Here is a 21,444-nt window from a genome sequence, read left to right on the forward strand (position 1 = left end):
ATCGCATTAGAAATAATGGCTGTACCTAATAATTCTTTTTTGTGATGTAATACGATATGTAATTAGAATATGATAGCTAAGGTTATATTTAGTCTGCTTTTACCTCATGTAAAAAATATTGAAAAAGACATTTTTGTATTATGTATATCTGTTATTATGTCATCTTATTTGGATATGTGGATTTTGTGATCTGACTTTTGATGTACATGTATCTTTATCTTATAGATGGAGAAATTTGAGTCAGAGAAGAAAGTGTTAACAGAGCAACAACAACAGAAACAGTCTGAATGTGATAAGTTGAAGACTAACTTACAGGTTATTCTGATTCTTATTTATACTCTCCATTATGAAAATTCATGAAACATTATAAATCCAGGGCCTCTATTAAGTTTCAAAATTTGGAAGTCAGAGACTGAAAATGTTTGAGATTGGAAGTCACATTATATAGGTAAAGAAGGAAAAGCATTAAATGTATATTTGAGCAGTCACAAGCCAAAAATTGGAGTAAATGACTCCCAAACTTCCACTAATAGAAGCCCTGCAATCAAAGAATAAATTTTGAAAAAAAGTTTCAATTTGAGTCTGCCCTCTTGGCTCAATAGGGAGAACATTGGGTTTTGTAATCCTGGGGCTACTGGTTCAATCCTCAGGCAAGGGGAAAATTTTTTGTGACTATTAAGCTCACACATTGTGTGTTCTGGTCATTTTTAGCTCACTGTTGATTCAGAAAGCATGTGGCATTAGTCAGTTGCTTGCTGAGTAATTGGTTATTACTGGCTAGGTATCCAGGAGAGGTAGTAAGGTGAAGCAACCAAAACTGAGTTAAAATTGGTTTAAAAACAAATTATAGTATCAATTCGAGATATAAGAAAAAATATTTAATATTTTATCAGGTATTAAGAAATTTTTGGAGTTTGTTGTGAGTTAAAAATAAATTCATTTGTTCAAAGTTATTTCATTATTCTCATTCCAGTAGCAAAGTCTGTATTTCAATTTTTAGTAAAAATCTCTGTAAGAATTTTTCATTTCAACCACGATGATAACAGTACTTAATTTATGATCATAGATATTTAAAATTCAAATTAAGGGAATTCTGATTAAATCACACTGGTGTCACATTGACATCATTCTTCATGAGCTTTAAGCCATGATGTTTATAGTCATGTGTATAGAAATGACTTTGAATAATGCACGGAAGGGCATCTGAGGTCTTCCTCCACCAGTAAAGCTGAAACGTCGCCATATGACCTATAGTGTGGCGGTGTGATGTAAAACACTCTCAAACAAACAACAAATAAATAGAAATGACTGTTTAAATGATCTAAAAAAGATGTATGTGAATTATGTTTTCAATGTCATTATCTTTCATAATAAGTTTTGGCATTGGCCTGGTTAAAAGCAAAAAAGATCTGTAAAATTAAACAATCTACATGATATTTGTATTCCAGTGTTTTTTTTTACAGACAGTGTTTATTTCATTTGACAGGAAGTACAAAAAACATTAGAGGACACCCAGGAAAAGTTAAAGGTGACAGAGAAAGAGCTGTCAGAAAAGCTGAAAGAGTTAAGTGTTAGTGAGGAAGGTAAGAATAAAAGTAACACTGAGGTTGGTGAGCTTCAAGCCAAGTTTACTGCCACTACTGCTGATCTTAAACAAACTAAAGAAGAGTTGAATACTCTCACAAAAGATGCTCAATCCTTAAAGGATAACTGTGCTCAACTTGAAGTGGAAAAAGCTGAACTCCTAAAAAACTGAACATTTTCAACATGAGGTGGAGGAGAGAGAGAAGATGAAATTATCGACTTAGAGAAATTGTCATTCTCAGGTGAATTAGGAAATGCTCTAAATCAGAGTTTTGACATGAGATGAAGCGACAGTGGTAGAAGATGACAAAGAATCGAGTTAGGCAGAAGTTAATACGTGAATGCTGAGTCTATACCGACTTCAGGTGTAAGGTAATAGTGAAGAGTAAAGATTGTTTCTTGACCAAAGTTTAAATGTAAACATAAGAATTAGAAGCTGAAGAGGTAATGATTTTGCCAATAAAGAGAAAATCAGAACTTATAAGAAAACGAATGAACATCTGCAGAATGTGAGGAACAACTTTACTATATGTAAGGTGAAACTTCAGAAACTGAGGCGATCAAGTTAGAGGCGAACTATTACTGGAGCTCAAAGGAAAAGACAGAGCAGTTTAATCAGCTTTGCAAGGAGAAAACGAAATGTAAACTAGTCGTGAGAGTTTGAATGTAAGCTACTGAGAGAGAAAGAGTAATGTAGAGATAACTCATTTGATGAACTTTAAGTGAAGGTAAAAGTATATTACAATGTTTCTTTTGTATTACCAGCTTATTTCATGCTTAAAGAATTGTCTTTTGTAAAATCTTTTCATCCTATATGTGTTAAATTTAATCCAATATTTTCAACAAATTGAATACAAATTTTAAGATATGTGCTGTAAAGAGGCTACGAGTTCAATATGAACCAAGTAGAAATCCAGCCTGTTATATTTATATAGGAGGGATTGAGTCCCTAGCAGAATCTCGTATTTCAAGTTCTTGTGGGACACATTTTATCTTGCGCTATTGTTTGATAGTCATTGAAGAATATAGATAATTTGAGTAATAAGTGACTCCTCACTGTCAATTGTATAGAGCAATTGAAGAGAGAAATATTATCAATAGATTGTTTCTCTTCGTTGGTTTATATATTGAGAACTATTTTTGAATAATGCTAAACTTAAATGATAAATGTGATTTCCTTTCTGGTCCTCTATTAGTGTGAAATAATAGGGCAACATGTATACACATCATATGATATACTGTAGACAGTGTAATCCTTACAGGGCGGCCTTCTATAAAGAAATCATACCTCTTTAAATAGGCAATATCAATTCTTTCCAAAGATATATTTCTTGATGAATTTAACATTGTAACAGCAACCAAAATCTTTGTCATTCAAAGGGTGTCACTCTACAGAAGTTGTACTGTAAATAAATAAGTGAAATTATTTTTTGTCTCACAACGCTACACATGACATCTTGTCAAACTGTCCAGGATTACAATGCAAGCTCAACAAATATGTATTGTAAATAGATACAGGAAAAGTTACAGAACTTACTTTTGAAATGAATATAGTGATGTCAAATATTATTTTAGGTTCGCAATGCAATGAATGCTCAGATGGTGAAATTGGATGAAGAGCTTCAGGAAGCTAGATCAGGCAGTGAAGAACTGAAGAAATACAAGGTAAATTATTAACTGTATTTGTGATACATGATTTGTAGTTTAAACGTAAAAACATATACATGTGAGAAAAAGTTAATCAAGCATACAAACTTAATTAACACAAGTAACATGTACATATGTATGTGAGAAAAATGTTTTAAAAATTTGTTATAACACGAATATGTAAAAATTTGTATCAGTGTTCTTGAAGGGGATAAAATCATTATAGATTTTTATCTAACCTTAACTTAAGCATATAATATATTGGGAATGACCCTAGAACTGGCTGCCAATGGAGGTAATTATTGCTATGTGAAAATCATCTATATCTTATGACCATTGCTGATGACGTCTTGAAGATTATATAACTGACCGAATAAACAGTATGCAAGTGACAGGTAAAGAATAAATCGAGTAACACAAGTTGTTTATTATTGATTATTTATTTACAATTGTTATTTCAGGAAGTTACTGAACCTGAATTAGAGGGGTTGAAGAAGACTAGCTCTGAATTAAAGGCTATGAATGAGTCGTATGAATCAGATATTCAGAACCTTAAAGCCAGCCTTGATCAAGAGAAAAAAGAAAGGCATCAAGTAAGAACTTGTTTCTTCTTTTTTGTAGTAAAGTTTTGTTTCCAATTAACAGTCCCTTTAATAAGTGCCTCCTGTCACACATTGGAAAAGAAATTTCTTATCTTACAGGTTTCTCACTGTAAATTTAAAACAATGTGATAGAGAAAATAAAGGGACATAAACAGAAGAAAAAAAGCCCCAACATTTGATTAAAAGTCATCACAATGCCTTAACTCAATTTGACTTCTATAATGTAACATATTTTACAGCATAAATTTAAAAAAAACAACAACATGGAACAATACAGAATGTCTGTTATAAAAGATTAATGATATTTACATGTTGATTGTAAATGTAGGTGATGAGGTGCAAATATACAATGTATATCTGTGTTTGACAGAATAAAGGTTGGTTGTTTAGTGTTTGTACAAATAGATAAAGTGGCTATATGGGATTGCTAAGTACAATTATATGGGAACAACATATTCCAGGAAATCTATTTTGATACAATTCATTCTGTAAGCTCATATATGGCATTTTCCCCACCTTAACAGTTATTGGAAATGTTTTTAAATAAATTGGCATAAAATGATTACTACCATGACAGAATGTGCAGTGTGTTGTTAATTTTTTTCAAGGGAAATGAAGGTACTTTAAATTCTTAAAAAATAGGGCATTTTTTAAGAAAAAATGCACAGGTAAAAAAAAGTGAAAAAAACAAAACTATCCACTCTAAATTTGTTCTTGAAATTTTGCATATTGACTAAAAGGAAGGAAGGTAAGCTTCATGAAAATAAGAAAAAATGTATTGTTTCCCTTCATTGTAAATTATTTGCCCTTGAATTTCAAATTCAAGGGCAGATAACTCGAAAATGAGAATGGTGGGCCCAATTTTTTTTTCGCTTAAAATGTTTCTGTTATCATATTCAATCAGCATGCCAAGTTTAAAGAAATTCTATTGAACAGTTTTAATTTTGACTATAATTATGTCTATATGAAAACTCCAAAAAATGTCTTTAAATCAAACTGGAATAAATATGACTGACCATCATGATACAATATGCTTGCTGTGTGCATAGGACTACAGCCAGGTTTCACCCCCAAGGTCAAAGAAAGTCAAAAGTCACATATTTATCTGCTGCTGCACGGCCTTGTACAACTGTGCTTTGTAGTGGACAAATCAGACATGTTTATTTTAGGCATAGAAGTTGTGTTTTTTTTCATAAACTTGTTTGATGTGTGGTATGTTACATCAATTATTTATATAAACAGATTGTCATGTAATTTTTCTATGTTTACTTTTTAATTAAAAAGACTCAGATTGTTGTGTAGATAGTTTTAGATTGTTGTGTAAATTGTCTCAGATAATTGCGTTAATTGTCTCAGATTATTGTGTTAATTGTCTCAGATGATTGTGTTAATTGTCTCAGATTATTGTGTTAATTGTCTCAGATTATTGTGTTAATTGTCTCAGATTGTTATGTTAATTGTCTCAGATTATTGTGTTAATTGTCTCAGATTATTGTGTTAATTTTCTCAGATTGTTGTATTAATTGTTTCAGATTGTTGTGTAAATTGCCTCAGATTATTGTGTTAATTGTCTCAGATTGTTGTGTAAATTGCCTCAGATTATTGTGTTAATTGTCTCAGATTGTTGTGTAAATTGCCTCAGATTGTTGTGTTAGTTGTCTCAGATTGTTGTGTAAATTGCCTCAGATTGTTGTATTAATTGATTGTCTCAGATTGTTGTGTAAGTTGCCTCAGATTATTGTGTTAATTGTCTCAGATTGTTGTGTAAATTGCCTCAGATTGTTGTTTTACACACTGTCTCAGATTGTTGTGTTAGTAGTCAGGGATTTTTTTTGGCTTATTTTATAGCCGTTATTGGGTCATATTCCCAATTTATAATAGTATATTATTTTCCCAATCCACAGGAAAAAATTCCCAATTGGAAGTTACAAAATAAACATATTGAATAAAAATTCTTAAATCTTTGCAAATAAGGGCTTCTTCGCTGTAATAGTGCTTAAATGTTTGAAGATGCCATCATAGACAGTAATTGGTTGCATCCATTTAATAACTGCAAAATTTCAGTCATGCAGTTTTTCCAAATTGTTAACAAAACACGGCTGAAATTCCCAATTCCATGGGTATGGGTTGTGTTCCCAAAATACTGGAAAAAATGCCTGGTTGTGTCTGAGTTTTGAGAAAATAGTACCAGATTTTTGTGGGAAAGTGCCATAGCCAGGTTTTGTATAAATAGTGTCAGATAGTTTTATGAGTAATGATCAGAATGGTAGGTAAATTGTGTCAAATTCTTGTGTATTATATATAATGCCATTGTTGTGTACATAATGTCAAGACTATTATGTGAATAATGCCTGATTGTGATGTACATAGTGCTAAGTTGTTTTGTGAGTATGTTCTAATTGTTGTGTACATACTGTCAGGTTGTTGTGTACATAGTGTTAAATGCCCTAGATTTATGGCAAACCTACTTACAGTAAACTCTGCTTATAACATATTCAGGGGACCACCAAATTTATATATTTATCTATTTATATAGTCATAATATCCAAATATTGTGATATAGAGTCAACCAATTTGAAGACAAGAGTTGGGACTGCAGCAACAGCATAGTTATAAGGGGTATATCATCATACATATATATTTTGTATATATTATATATGTCTGTCTTTGCCATATATGTTTTTTGTAAATATGGCCAAAGACATTTTGCATGCTGATAGCCAATAAATTTTGAAACCTTTGTTATAAGGGTTATATCGTTATAAGTGGAGTTTACTGTATTGTGTCAGATTTCGTTTGTTAATATTGAGTTTGTTGTGTGATTTCAGGAAGTTTCGGCACTTGAAGAAGCAAAGGGAATTCTTATAACACAAAAGGTTGAAGTGCAGAATCAACTAGATGGAATGGAAGATAAAATAAAACAGGTATACATTGTACCATCTTGTCTTTTTGTGTCTTTTCAGTTACCTTGTGTCTATAAGAATAGTTAGTCATACTGATTGAATTTTATTTCTTGATATTTGTTTGTTTTTTGACTACATTCAGCATGTACATTCTGTCACAAACTTGACTATTCAGAGAATGGTGGGGCCTATCCTACTGTGTTGACATTTCCCCCACCCCCATCAGTTTTTTAAGGGGCAGACTCTTGCCTCCCTATTTCATTTTCATATAAAATGCTGTAACAAAAGTACTTCTGTTACCAAATACTGCCTGGTTGAAATTAGGGGTTATGTGATCTTAAATAATTTCTTACTGAAGTTTTGCATTCAAGTCTGCTGAATGTATTTTCTTAAGGCTTTATGCATCACTTCATGATAATAATTTTAGGTCAGTCTTAAAATTTACCCTTAACCGGCTGGAAATGATAACGTAAGACATTGCCAGTAGTACAGAACCAGGCCAGCCTGCAGTCAAACCAGGCTCTATACTTTTGGTAGCTGAGTTTTTGTATTTTGATATTGCATTCCCTTAAACTTCAAATGGACTGTTCCTTTATCAACACAGGGCTAGTCCATTGAAGAAATTCAGCAGATGAAGGGTTAAGAAGCAAGATAATGACATTAAGTAAACGACTGTGATCAATACTAATCATGTACCTATTATTATAAGTGACTCATCAAAGCTGAATCATTTTTGACCTCTGCATGACCTTTGTCTTAAAACTTTAACAGGTTTAGTTACAGCATATTGTGGTTACCTCCCTTGATATTCTATTAAATTAAATATCTCCTTTGATATTCTATAAATGGAGCAGACGGTGTTTATGACATTGATGATCTCTGAATATGACAGATTAAATGAGATTTCACCAATTCATAATCTATTCAGGGCCATTGTGCTATGTTTTTATGAGTTTGTGATGAACTGCTTATAACAAAATGTCAAAAGAGCGCTGCAGTATGTTCAGTCATAAATAGATCATCTAAATCAACAGGGAATATAAATTTATGACCTGTCTAGCTGTTTGTTTACTGACGCAATTTAGGAAATTATGTTGGTACCAGTATCTTGTTAAAGGGTTTTAATTCAATAGAACTGGTTAAATATGGTACATGTATTACATAGTGCAATGTTAACAAGCCTCATACCTTATGTGACTTTGCTGTTAAACCATGATATTATTCTGTGGTATAATTTAATTAGTCCCTCTGATATTTTCAGTATTTACTTTCTTAGCTTAAAGGGACTTCACTGAGATGGGACATGATATATTTTGTGTAGGTCTAGACTGATAATTTGCATTCAAAATATTAGATCATTTGCTTATTCTGATATTCCAGAATAATTTTTATGTGCAAAATAACTCAAAATTGAGCTGAAGATTGCACACAAAGAATCGATATTCAGTTCAAATCTTGAGTATATTTCTAATATTGTTCTTAATTTATTTTTACATTTTATTAAGTGTCTCAGTAGATGTATGTAAGATTTTCACATTTTATGTTTTCAAACTTTTGGACCTAAGTAGAGTCGCGTTAAGAACAAAACCAATGGCTCTTCACTGCTGTAGGTTCCAGTCCAATCCGGGACTTTTTTCAGGTAAAAAGGCTATCCAGCTAGCTTAAGGAAGGAAGTTGGTTCAACTCAGATTTCTGCTAGTGCTTGAAATAATGCATTAAGGGTCATCTTAAGTCTTATGCCTCCAGTAAGCTTAAGTCACACAGTGACACATGGTGACACACATTGTCACACCTTTACCATGTTGGCGTGACTTTAAATTCAATCACACAAAAATGAAAACAGGAAAAAAAAACTAAAAATCCAACCACACAAAAATGAAAACTGAAGAAAAAAAACCACTTCAAAATTCAACCACACGGAAAATAAAAAAATCCAGACTTATCAATATTTAAGCCTCAGATAGATCTATATCAAAAAAGAAAAAAACTGTGTGACAAAACTGACTAGTCTTTATCAAATTAGTATTAATTAATGTCTGTTGTTTAAAAACAATTGCTAGAGTACATGTAGTTGTTTTTAATGTTAATGTTTTATCAATTGTTTAGGTTAATGGATATTTATGCCTATTTATGCATCAAATAATGCATAAAGAGGCACCTGAGGTTCTTCCTATGCCCAATAAAATCTGGAAGTCACCATTTAACTTTACTGTATTATCATAGGGGGTAATATTGCACTATATGTAACATCATGTCAGATGTCTGGCTATTGCACTGTAAACTGTATATCTATGATATAATAATAGGTTTGGATAGTTGGTATCCAAGTCTGGATACTTTCCTATTGTCTGGTTCTGTCATCCCTAAACTGTAACTGATCAAATAAGAAGACTTCTGGAAAATTCCCAACGAACATGATGACATCTGAATTATGTGATGTGACAGTATAATTGGCTGTTTGAGACACATAATTATCACTTTAAAGTTTGTTGTTAGAAGCTGTCTGTGAAATATGACTTCATTTCATTTCACACCACATTCTGCATGCAATTGTCACCATGTGATTGATGTAGTACTAACATTTAAGTCCCATGCAAATCATTATTAGCAGAGTAAGATGTTTATTTAGTGTTTATTCGGAGTAATTTATCAACGTAGTGTTGTAATGTGGACAACATCTCCTCTGTGAAGACAGATTACGCGAGAGATTGTTCAATTAAAGTTAACAACTTATTTCATGAAAATAGTAGCAACTTGGGAGATAATTATGGCGGGAAAACTTCACTGCCAGTTATTATTTCAAGAAATAGAATGTTATGTTCGTCTTGCACGCTAAATGCCAATTTTTGTGCGAAAATAACAACAACAACATACATTCATTGTTTAGAGGACATTTAATCATGATTACATTTAATGTATTGTCTATTCTGTTATATTTATGTAAGACAGTGACCCGTGTTTTGATTTCCATCAAGTGACATAATGTAATCGAGATTGATGATAAGTGAGGGAATTACTTTAGAATTTTATATCTTTCTGATGTATTGTCTTCTGATATGTTAATGGTTTTATATTCTCTACAAAACTGCTGTTTATACTCTTAATGTAATTATAATGATGTGATAAAACAGAAAAAGACATGACAATAATATCAATATTGATATTGTTTTCTAGACCAATCTAATTTAAGGTGAATAAAGTAATATAGTGTTAGTTACCCAGGAGGAGAAATGTAGCTTTTAGCAAAGATCATTTTCACTGTCACTGTGATACATATAACTTACTTAGCGTCCTGTTGTGGGTTTGAATCCAAACAGGGACTTATGATTTTTTCATGTGAGGATGCTATCCAGCTAGCTTAAGGAATGTCAGTGGTTATACTCAGGTGCCTGTTTGTGCCAAGAAAAATGCATAGGAGGACACCTGAGGTGTTCCTCCACCAGTAAAGCTGGAAAGTCACCACAAGACCTAAACTATGTTGGTGCACATAACCCCCTCCCCCCCCACATACTTGACACTCTGATACACATTCTACTTGCAGCGTGATACATATACTTCACACCATAATACACATACTTGACAGTGTGATACACATACTTGACATTGTGATACACATATTTGGCACTGTCATACATATACTTGACACTAAGATACGCATATTAGGCACTGTGATACACATACTTGACACAATGATACACATTCTTGGAACAGTGATACACATACTTGACACTGTGATACACATACTTGGCAATTTGATACATATACTTGACATTGTAATACACATACTTGACATTGTGATATATATACTTGACACCATGATATACATATTTGGCACTGTGATACAGATACTTGACATTGTGATACACATATTTAGCACTGTCGTACACATACTTGGCACCATGATACACATATAAGACACTGTGATACACATACTTGACACCATGATACACATACTTGACACTGTGATACACATACTTGGCACAGTGATACACATACCTTGTACTGTGATACCTGGATTTGTGATACACTTACTTGGCACAGTGATACACATACCTTGTACTGTAATATCTGGATTTGTGATACACTTACTTGGCACAGTGATTGCATACCTTGTAGTGTGATACACATACCTTGTACTGTGATACACATACTTGACACCATGATACACATACCTGGCACTGAGATACACATACCTGGCTCTGTGAAACACATACCTTGTACTGTGATACACATACCTGACACCGTGATACACATACTTGGCACTGTGATACACATACCTTGTACTGTGATACACATACTTGACACTGTGATATGCATACTTGTCAATTACACAAATCAGGCAATGTGTACACAAACATTGCTTTTTGACACCTATACTAGCATATACCATTAAAGTGATACACATGCCTTGTACTGTGATACACATACCTTGTACTGTGGTACATATATCTAGCATTTTGATACACAAACCTGACACCTTGGAATTGTTAAGGACTGTGCAATAAGTCATTAAAATTAGAAATACTATGTACATTTTTTTAAAAAGAAAACTTTTAATACAGGCAGAAGATGCTGTCCAAGAAGCAAAGAGTAATTCAGCCAATGTTCAGCAGATGTTAAGGGAAGAAAACTCAGGACTACAAACAAAGCTGGTATATATTATTTATCTTATCACATTACACAAATAAAATCAAATATTTTTTTTAAATATTTCTAAGCCATTGAGTATTGCTTGTGTAGAAAAGGCTTACTGACTTATAACAGCAGGTTAGCTCAGAGGGTTGTAGACAACATTATTTCCAATCATTCATGGGATATTTTATATATACCAATGCCAAAAGCTCAGACGAAGACCTGTGTCAAAGATAACATATACAATTTAGGTTGGTCAAAGGTCAAGGTCACAGTGCCATAAAAAACAGTAGATGATTTCTGCTCATTAATTGAAGAATCTTGTGTTAAAATAGAGGAGCATAAAATACCTAAAGATTGCCAAAAATGGTGGTTGCAGGCACAGTTTGATCAAGTCTGTTCACAAATGGTAGTTGTAAAAACAAGCTATTGTCCACAACCCCCTAGCACTGACTTAAGCCTCTGTTATATTCATCTGTTATATTCAGTGCAAATAAATTTTATTTATAGAATTCTCCGTATATAAATTCTACAGCTATAAATAAGACTATAATATTGTGTTTACCTCTCTTCCTATAACTTAATGTACCGTTAAAGAGTACTGAGGCTGATCTATGATGTAATTATAATGCTAAGTAGGCAAGATTTCATTCCTAAGTTAAGGTCATGTGCCAAAATTATACCATACTTCTAGATAGCTATGTCTGGCCCATAAACAAGTCTTAACTAAGTGGGGACTAGACAAAATGTACCACTGGAATTATCTGAAATGATGAATTTACTATTCCAGTTGTGTATAATTGCAGTTTTTGGAAAAGGAAAGCATTTCCTAATATTTGATCTTGAATGTTTGTATGCTGTTGGTAAGAAATTGACAGATGATATTGATGATAATGCAGTGATGATATTGATGACAGTGATGGATGGTTATGATGATAAGATGATGAAGATGATATTGATGATATTGGTGATGGTGGTTATGATGATGATGATGATGATTATGATATTGATGATAGTGATTGATGATGATGCAATGATGATATTGATGATAGTGATGGTGATCATGGATATGATGATGATGATGATGATATTGATGTAGAGATGATCTTGTTGGTCATCTAAATGATGATGATGATGATGATGATATTGATGTAGAGATGATCTTGTTGGTCATCTAAATGATGATGATGATGATGATGCTGCTTCTGATGATGATTATGCTGATGATTATCACAATGATGGTTATGCTGATGATATTCATGATGTTAGTGATCATAATGATTGTTGTTGTTGTTGATGATGATGATGATGATGATGATGATTATGATGATGTTGATTGTGATTATGCTTATGAAGATGATGGTGATTTAGATTATGAAGATGATGATGGTGATTGTTGATGATGATAATGATTATGAAGATAATGATGGTGATTATGACAATGATGATAGTGATTGTTGATGATGATGATGATGATGAAGATGATGATGGTGATTATGATGATGATGATGGTGATTATGATGATGGTGATGATGATGATATTGGTGACATTGTTGATATTGTAGGATGACAGGGAGAAGAAATGTGGTGAGTTAGAGAGACAGCTAGAAGAGGAGAATGCCAGAACTGAAATGCAGCTATCTGTTCTCAATGAGAACCTAGGAACAGTGAGGGTAGATCTTGTCACAGCTCAACAACAAGTTTCAGAACTTACTAAACTAACAGATGAATTAAAGGGAGAGAAATTAGGTAACAAAATAATGTCAAGCATCAATGATATTATTTAACAGATACAGTCTGGCACTTACAAGAGAATATTTATGCCCCTGTTTGGGGAGGCATATAGAATGGCCCTTACCTGTCAATGCTATTCTCGTAAACGGACAAAATAGTGGAATAATTTTGGGCATGCTTATCATGTAGACACATGTAAGGTCTGCATGTTTCATATTTGATCAGAAAAAAATTTATTGAAAATTAACAAAAAACTTTTGCAGTAAAAAAGGGTAGATCTAATATTGTTTAATGCATATTTTAAATTCATTAATTGGTGTCATCAAGGTGTGTAACAATTTCTGTTAGTATATATTGGAGTGTATTCTAACTAATATTAAAGGGACTCGACAAAAGTATTTTGACATGAAGATGCTGGAAATACTTTCATTTTATGTTGGTTTGGAACAATAATTTAGATAATAATAATTTTAATTTCACAAAATGACCCCAAAATAAAGCTTTTAAACCCTTTAACTCATATCAAGCTAAGGATCTAACAAAACATTTAATAAACATTAAATATTTTAATTCTGAGAGTATATTTTTCTTATATATATTTTTTTTTTGCATGTTATTCCCCTTTAAGTACCTTAGTTGATCTATTTAAGAATTATTATAATTGAATGTATCGTTTCAGAACTGGAAGCTAAGCTTGAGAATAGTAATGATGAAAGAAGACTCTTGTTAGATAGGTTTGTATGCAATAAAATATGTTTTGCTCTATGAAAGTTTATTATTTAATTGTTTATACTCAATCAAATTAAAACCACAAGATGAATGATTGACTTTGAAATCTTTGTTTTTGACATAACTGGCTAAGGAGCATCATATTAAATGAATGATTATATACTAGTACTATATAATATAGTAAATTTAAAAAAAAACTAGAAATAAGACACATACATGTAAAAACCATTAAGTTGGGTGTAGTCCGAGCCATTATGCCTCCTTCTTTCTTGGTATTGGCTTACGAGCCTAATCCCCATTAGAGGCATACTGACAAGATCTTAACCAGAAGGCATTGCTCTTCAAGGTGAGAGGCGGGGATGGATGGTGGTGTAAATGTTTTGTTTTTTTAATTAATGTATGTGTAAACAAAGAGCGCTATGGAAATCGAGAGGCTGCATACTAAGTAGCTGCTGATCATTCTTTGTTGATAAGGGAGTAGGTTAAGTCACATGATATAAGAATCCGGATATTGGTCAAGTACTGACAATGTGAACATGAAATAGAAAGAGTTAATTTGTAGATCTTGCATAAACTGCGTTTACTATGTACACTTCAATTATTTTATCACTTTTATAATGGAATGTTTCAAAATCCTTTCCATTTCTATTTAGCAGATTTTTGTCAATAAAAATTGTTGCTATGGGTACCAAACAACAAAATAAATGACAAAAATATAGCATTTACTAGACTTTAAATTATACAATTGCTCACACAATGATAAATAGCAATGCAAAAATTTTGCTTCTTATTTTGTTTTGCATCCTAGGTAGCCCAGAGCTCTATTTGGCTGGTGCATATCATTTTGTCTTGCATTACAGGTAGCAAGCAAAAAAAAGGCATTTACTAGAGTCTCAATTGACTTGTGCAAAACAAGCACTGATTACATTTTAGCACCACTTTTGTCAATTTCAAAAGACTATAAACAATGTGTTTCAAACATGTCTTTTGATGTCTTTCCAAGAGTTAAATTTGAAAGTCTGTGGTACTTTCTTTCTATATTTTTTGTTAATCTTTGTTTTCTGGAAATTGTTGAATGAACTAATAGAATAAAACACATATGTGTTTGTTATTATTTTTCTCTCTATTTGTAGGTGTGTCAAGAGTGAAGGAGAGTGTGAAAAGTTACAACAAAAATCTCTAGATTTAAAACGTAAAGTAGATGATATGACCACTGCTCTACATGAGATGGGTAGAGAGAATCAATCACTTCAGGTAAATGTTTCTGATATATATATCATGTTTATGATAAACTTCATGTTTCTGATATACTTCATGTTTCTGATATACTTCACACTTCATGTTTCTTTTTTATTGATGAATAAACAGCGTAAACCACCTCAAATATTCTTTGACTTGAGATCAATTTACGCCAGTACTTTAAAGAGACATACATGTATAAACCTCTTGTGACCCAGATTTTAAATGATTTTTTTTCTGAATTTAATGCTGCTTTTTAGATGCAGTTCAATGGCCTCATTTCTTGTCAATGTAAGAACTCTCTTAGTTTAATTGATTGACTTGCATAAACAGTTTTAAATCCAAGTTATGACCAAGGGTTATGGTGTGATTCTTAGTATAGTTATATTCTATCTTGGTAAGAAATAAGTAAAAGAATTTTTCTGAATGTCTGACATATAAAAGTACAACATGTGATGACTCCATTGTAGATAACAACAACAAAAGTACAGAGTCGTAAGTGGGCAGATGACAGTGAAGTGAAAGATTGCATGGCTTGCAGTAAAAAGTTCTCTGTTACAGTAAGAAGGGTAAGCGCCTCTTCTTACAAATGAAAGATTTCATTTCATTTCTTCTCACATTGCTTTCCCTGTTTCAATTGCCATATAATAACCATGTAATATTTGTGTTATTACTGTGATATATATATATATATAAAAAAAAGCATATTTACTGTCATATGGGCATAAAGATGCATGTAGATTCAACTTAAAATGTATCAAATAGTAGATTTTTAGGAAATCACAGGTCTGCATTGAATAGATGCTTACCAAAATTTGTTTAATAATAGATAATTTTAAGATACAGTATACAATTTTTATATGTCATCCAGGCCAGTTTGTACATACAGCCTGAACATCTTTAGATTTTGATCAGACTCAAGCTACATGTACTTATATCTTACATTTTTATTTTGAATAAAATCTCTTAATTTACACTTCAAAATGCAAACCAGGGAAATTTTTCCACAAGACATCTTGTGTGTTGTTTTAGTCTAAAATTCACTGCTATACTAATAATGAAGTAAAGTGAGTTCATTGATATTGATAAAGATTTTTTTTATATTATCAATTAAAGTTTAAAAAAAAACGAAAAAAATCCAGTCAATCAGTTTATCATAATTTGACAGAATGATGTTTACAGATCACTAGAACACTCAACAATTCCATATAAATTCACTTACAGTTACAGATATAATACAAATATAATACAGATATGGCATTGAGTTTGTTAGGAATAGGAATGTTACCACATTTACGTAATATTCAAACTAATGAAATAACCAAGTTTTTATTATATAGATCAGTTCAGCTATTGACTGTGATAATTACCAACACTCACAGCTGTAAGGCATATCATCTATACCATTGATTGCACTCTAGATGTCAAAATTTTCAGCGTCAACGTTCATGAAATAGACAATAAAATATTACTGCTTACAAAAGTTGAAATAAATTTAGTTACTTAATTAAAGAAGAAACATGTAAACTGATAGATCGACAGCCACCGAACAAAGAAAAAACTGAATCAGGCATTTTTGGTGCTGTCCGGGTTGGGTGGTTGTCTGGTTTTGGTGGTCCCCAACCAGTAGTGAGGTTGTCCTACATAGTAGGGCTTTCCTGAGGATGATGCTTCTACTCAGGTGCTTATGCCAGAAATAATGCACAGATTAGCAGCTGAGATCATTCTATAGCTGGAAAGTCACTGTATGTCTTTTGTAATGTTATTGTGACTTAAAACCAAATTACAAATGTAGGTAATAAATAATGTATAGATTCTATGTTTACGATTTTAAGTAAGGAAATTAAGAAGATTAAAGACATTAAATGAAGTTAAGAAGCACAAGCTCTCTTAATAAAAATACAAAAGAAAAGGGTAAAATAGTAAATAAAATATCTTATATTTGCGTATCTTTCGTAGCTGTAAGTATGTAGACATATAGCTCGAGTATAGAAGTTTAACTAGCTGAGTATCATGTAATTCAATTCCAGCGCCTTGATTTATGCTATTTCTGTATTGATTGAAGTTATACTGTCTGGCTTGGTAAGGTGATTTATTTAGTTAAGTGTTGATTTCACTACATCCGTAAATATCATGTTTTTAGTTATCATTGAATATTATTCTGATAAAGTATATAAAGAGGTTATAAAAGATTTAGGAAAATAATGATTATGAGATAAATAAAAAAACTATTTAGTAAGTTGATGTCTAAGTGCTGAATAAAAATGATAAGTTTTTATGATAGTTTACTCGTCGTAAAAACATCATAATTATATTATATAAAATAAAAAAAAATATCATCTTACGTGATAAATGTTACTTTGTTATGATAATTTTTTTTGTCATAAAATCATCACGAATTATATAAAATAAAAAATATCATCATAAGTGGCAAAACATTAGATTTCAATATATCAAATAATGCTATAATGTAAAGAAAAATTGAGCTGCGCCATGAGAAAACCAATATAGTGCGTTTGCGACCAGCATGGATCCAGACCAGCCTGCGCATCCGTGCAGTTTGATCAGGATCTATATTGTTCACTGTCAGTTTCTCTATTTGGTAAAGGGTTTGTAAGTGAACAGCATGGATCCTGATCAGACTGTGCGGATGCGCAGGCTGGTCTGGATCCATGCTGGTCGCAAATGCATTATGTTGGTTTTGTCATGGCACGGCTCAAATAATGAAAGTGATTGATAACTCATGTGACATGGTGTACGCTTTCAGCACCATTATCATTGTATACTCTTGTATCACTGTCTAGAGGCTAAGTTGTAAAAACAAAATTATGGAAAATAAATAAAAAGTACTGCGCAAATAATCTTTCATACAAACTATAGGTTGATTGCTTCCTAAATTTAAAATATATTTTAGGTGAATTTCTTACTTCTTAAAATTCAGATCTGCTATCACATGATAAATACCCTAGAAACAACAAAAATATTACTTTGTGCAGACGATGTTTATCCTTCATTTGGTTGTTTGTTTGATCATTCATTCATTCATTTGTTCATTCGTATGTTCATTCATTCATTCATCATTCATCCATCCATCAATCCATTCATTCATTTTAGTTGATCAGTTATGTAAATGTTGTTCTGTTTCATAATTAAGATATTATTTCACCCTTAACTTTGTGAAACATTACCCTTTGCCACTAGTATACTACCAGGCCAGTCTGCAAATAAAGGTAGCTAAGTTTTTGTATTTCAATACTGGAATCCCTTAATCTTTGAATGGACTGTTCAAAATTCAAAATGGGACAAGTCCATTTTACAAATTCAGCAGGTTAAAAATTAACTTCCTAATTTACCTACCTGAAGTTTTTCTTGTTCTGAATGTTATGTCACTTAAAAAAATCTTCATTATAGTTTTCATTGCAGGATTAAATGTTCCATCAATGATTATGTAAACATTGAAAACAATAATTTTCCTTTATGAAGAACTTCTGCAATAAAAAAGCAAATCCAAAAGAAAAATCTGCTTATTTTTTGGTAGCTGTAATCTTACAATTAATGTAATATTTAATAGTAATATAATATGACTTTGAAAATGCATGCATTGCATAAAGATGTGAATGTAATTTCCCTTCTGCCTTTTGTTCTTCTGTAATTGGCTAATTATAAAGTGCCATTTTCATGAACTTGATATTACATAATTTTCTTTATCATGCAATAGTCATTTCTGACCTAATAACAAGTGTTGAAGTTTCTTTATGACTTTTTCCAGTTTTATAAGAAATGAAGGCTGTTCTGAAACAGTGTATACTTTTATCTTTATATCTTTTTCTTATGTTTGCATTTTGTTGAATCATTCATGTTGCCGTTGATACAGTTTGTTGAAAAAGAATTATTGTTTAGAAAAAAAATGATAATGAAATATATGTCTGTTGTAGAAATCTGCAGCATTTTTGAAAATATATCCACCTTTCCAGTTACCTTTGCTTATGTATATACATTGTACACATTTTGTATTTTACTTGACCCATGTAATATTGTTGCATTTTTTCCTCTTCCATTTCCCATATAGCATCACTGCAGGCACTGTGGCAATATATTCTGTAACGAGTGTTCCTCAAGGGAAGCCAAGATAGCCATGTCTAAAAAACCAGTACGCGTTTGTGATAACTGCTACATAGACCTTGTCAAAGATTGATTCATCAATGTACACCAGTAATGATAATTTGAAAGGACTGAATTATAAATGTAGCAAGGATTGATTCATCAATGTTAAACAGTTGTGAGGCAAGAACTGAATCATTGATGTACACCACTAATGATAATTTGCAAGGATTGAATCATCAATGTACAACAGTTATGAGGCAAGGATTGATTCATCAATGTTCACCAGCTATGAGACAAAGATTGATTCATCAATGTACAGCGGTTGTTAGGCAAGGACTGATTCATCAATGTACGTCAGTAATGGTAATTTGCAAGGATTGAATCCTCAATGTAAAACAGTTGTGAGGCAAGAACTGAATTATCGATGTACAGGAGTTCTGATAATAATCTGGGCTATTTTTATCACAGTTGTTGCCATATATAGATCCTGTAAAAGCTATGTTATGCCATACATTGTCTATCATTTGCTATGAAATTACTCTAAGCCGCTTTAATCCCATTACAAGCACATTTTATCTTTACCTTTTGTATAATCTGTTCATATGCTACCATTTATGTCATAGATATTTTCCTGAAAATATTGTTATTATCTTATTATTAGACAATTATAGGCCTATAAATAAAATGGAAGAGATTGGTTGCCTAAAATAAACAAATTATGAGATATTTCTGTTTTTAATATAAAAAAATTCTTAATGTCTGATTGGAGAGGTCAAAATATTTGATAATGAATAGGTCAGACGTTTATGTTTTAACTTCACATTGTATTAAGTAAATTGCTTAATATTGACACTTTAAATGGCAATTTATTTGTCAGGGTATTGTATGTTTACTTTTATCTTCAGTAATTTACTGTATCATGTAAATTCTATGTCTGGTTTATTCTTAGAAGTATTAAAAATATCAAAGTGAAACCGAGTAAAATGGGCAATTTCCGAAAAGGTTGTAATATAGATGTCACTGTTATGTAACACACATGAATATTGTATGTAAAGAGAATAAAATGTTGCAGAACAAGATATAATTCTACATTTTAAGTAGGTTTTTATTTTTTACCATTAATGGTTATGTCTTTTACTCTTAAGGAAGTATACAAAGATATATCATTTTTTCCATATTTTTAGTTATCAATCTTTTTGAAATTCAAACATAAACTTTGTAAACTACAGGCTGCCGATATATAGCTTTATACACACAGGATTACATATATATAAATATTGACAATGGCAGTTCAGTAGGTAGTAGTTAATTCTCTGATTGTGATTCTCATTATAGTCTAGATAAAGATGTACAAATGTAGACAGTCAGTGTAAAGTCTTTTACAAAACTTTATAAATTACTCCTTAGTGTACAGGATAACTTTGGTAAATTAGTCAATTTAACATTGAATTCCAGACACATTTTCTCACTAAAGTGATACTAGCTTGGTAATTGGTGAAAATATATTGCTTCTCAGTACCTCTATCTTTTTTTTAGGATTATAGGGTGCTAGAACATTCACAAACATCACTGTGTCTGTTTTTTATCTTGGCAAAATTACTTGTTATTTATCATGTTTAGTCTTACAATCATTAGATTTACTAGACTGGAATGACTATACCACATATCAGCCTGGAATTAAGCTTAGACCATGAAGATTTATATTTTTATATATTAATAGGTTGTTTCTGTATTTCATTGTTTCCCAATGTTTGATTGCACATATTTTTGTAGATTCATTATGGCTGTATGTCTTAATATAAAAAAAATAGTGCCATCTTCTTGTATTTGTCATTGCTTGATGGATATTGAAATTATCTTGCAGAAATGGTAACTTTGACTAACATTGTCTGACACCCAAAATCATGGTACTAAAATCCAGGTTCAAGGTCAAAAGTCGAGAAAGTGTTCTATTTTTTGGTGTCTGGTCCATTTTTATTGTCATTCTTTTTTGATAAATTTTAAATGACTTGGTAGATGCTCTGGCCAACAGAAGATGATGTTTTGTGTTTAACTCTCAAATTAGTAGCTCAGTTAAGTTCAAGGTAACAGTTAAAGGTCAAGGATAAAAAAAATGAATGCCAAGGATAAAAAATGGGTCATTTGTATGTCATCACTACACTGACTGGATTTTGACATCGCTTTGTAGAAAGTTCCACTATAATAAGTTGCTATGTCATACTCAAAATTCAGGTCCTTAATATCATGTCAAAAGAAGTTGAAGGTTATAC

General features: G+C 31.7%; 1 protein-coding gene across 1 annotated transcript in view; it reads left to right on the top strand.

Moving 5' to 3' along the window:
* The window catches only part of LOC132724683 (early endosome antigen 1-like), a 58,183-nt gene extending 37,942 nt beyond the window's left edge, over positions 1 to 20,241 (top strand). Inside the window, exons 24-35 of the mRNA XM_060709613.1 lie at positions 226 to 315; positions 1,487 to 1,712; positions 2,121 to 2,236; positions 3,160 to 3,249; positions 3,693 to 3,824; positions 6,662 to 6,757; positions 11,299 to 11,388; positions 12,934 to 13,117; positions 13,782 to 13,836; positions 14,965 to 15,085; positions 15,541 to 15,639; positions 19,140 to 20,241. Of these exons, the coding sequence (XP_060565596.1) occupies positions 226 to 315; positions 1,487 to 1,712; positions 2,121 to 2,236; positions 3,160 to 3,249; positions 3,693 to 3,824; positions 6,662 to 6,757; positions 11,299 to 11,388; positions 12,934 to 13,117; positions 13,782 to 13,836; positions 14,965 to 15,085; positions 15,541 to 15,639; positions 19,140 to 19,265 (1,425 nt within the window). The 3' untranslated portion in view covers positions 19,266 to 20,241. The remainder of the gene's footprint in view (positions 1 to 225; positions 316 to 1,486; positions 1,713 to 2,120; positions 2,237 to 3,159; positions 3,250 to 3,692; positions 3,825 to 6,661; positions 6,758 to 11,298; positions 11,389 to 12,933; positions 13,118 to 13,781; positions 13,837 to 14,964; positions 15,086 to 15,540; positions 15,640 to 19,139) is intronic.
* Positions 20,242 to 21,444: the final 1,203 nt, after the last annotated feature.

Source organism: Ruditapes philippinarum, unplaced genomic scaffold, assembly GCF_026571515.1.
Source record: "Ruditapes philippinarum isolate M1 unplaced genomic scaffold, ASM2657151v2 ctg703_1_1_1_1, whole genome shotgun sequence".
Classification (NCBI taxonomy): Eukaryota; Metazoa; Mollusca; class Bivalvia; order Venerida; family Veneridae; genus Ruditapes; species Ruditapes philippinarum.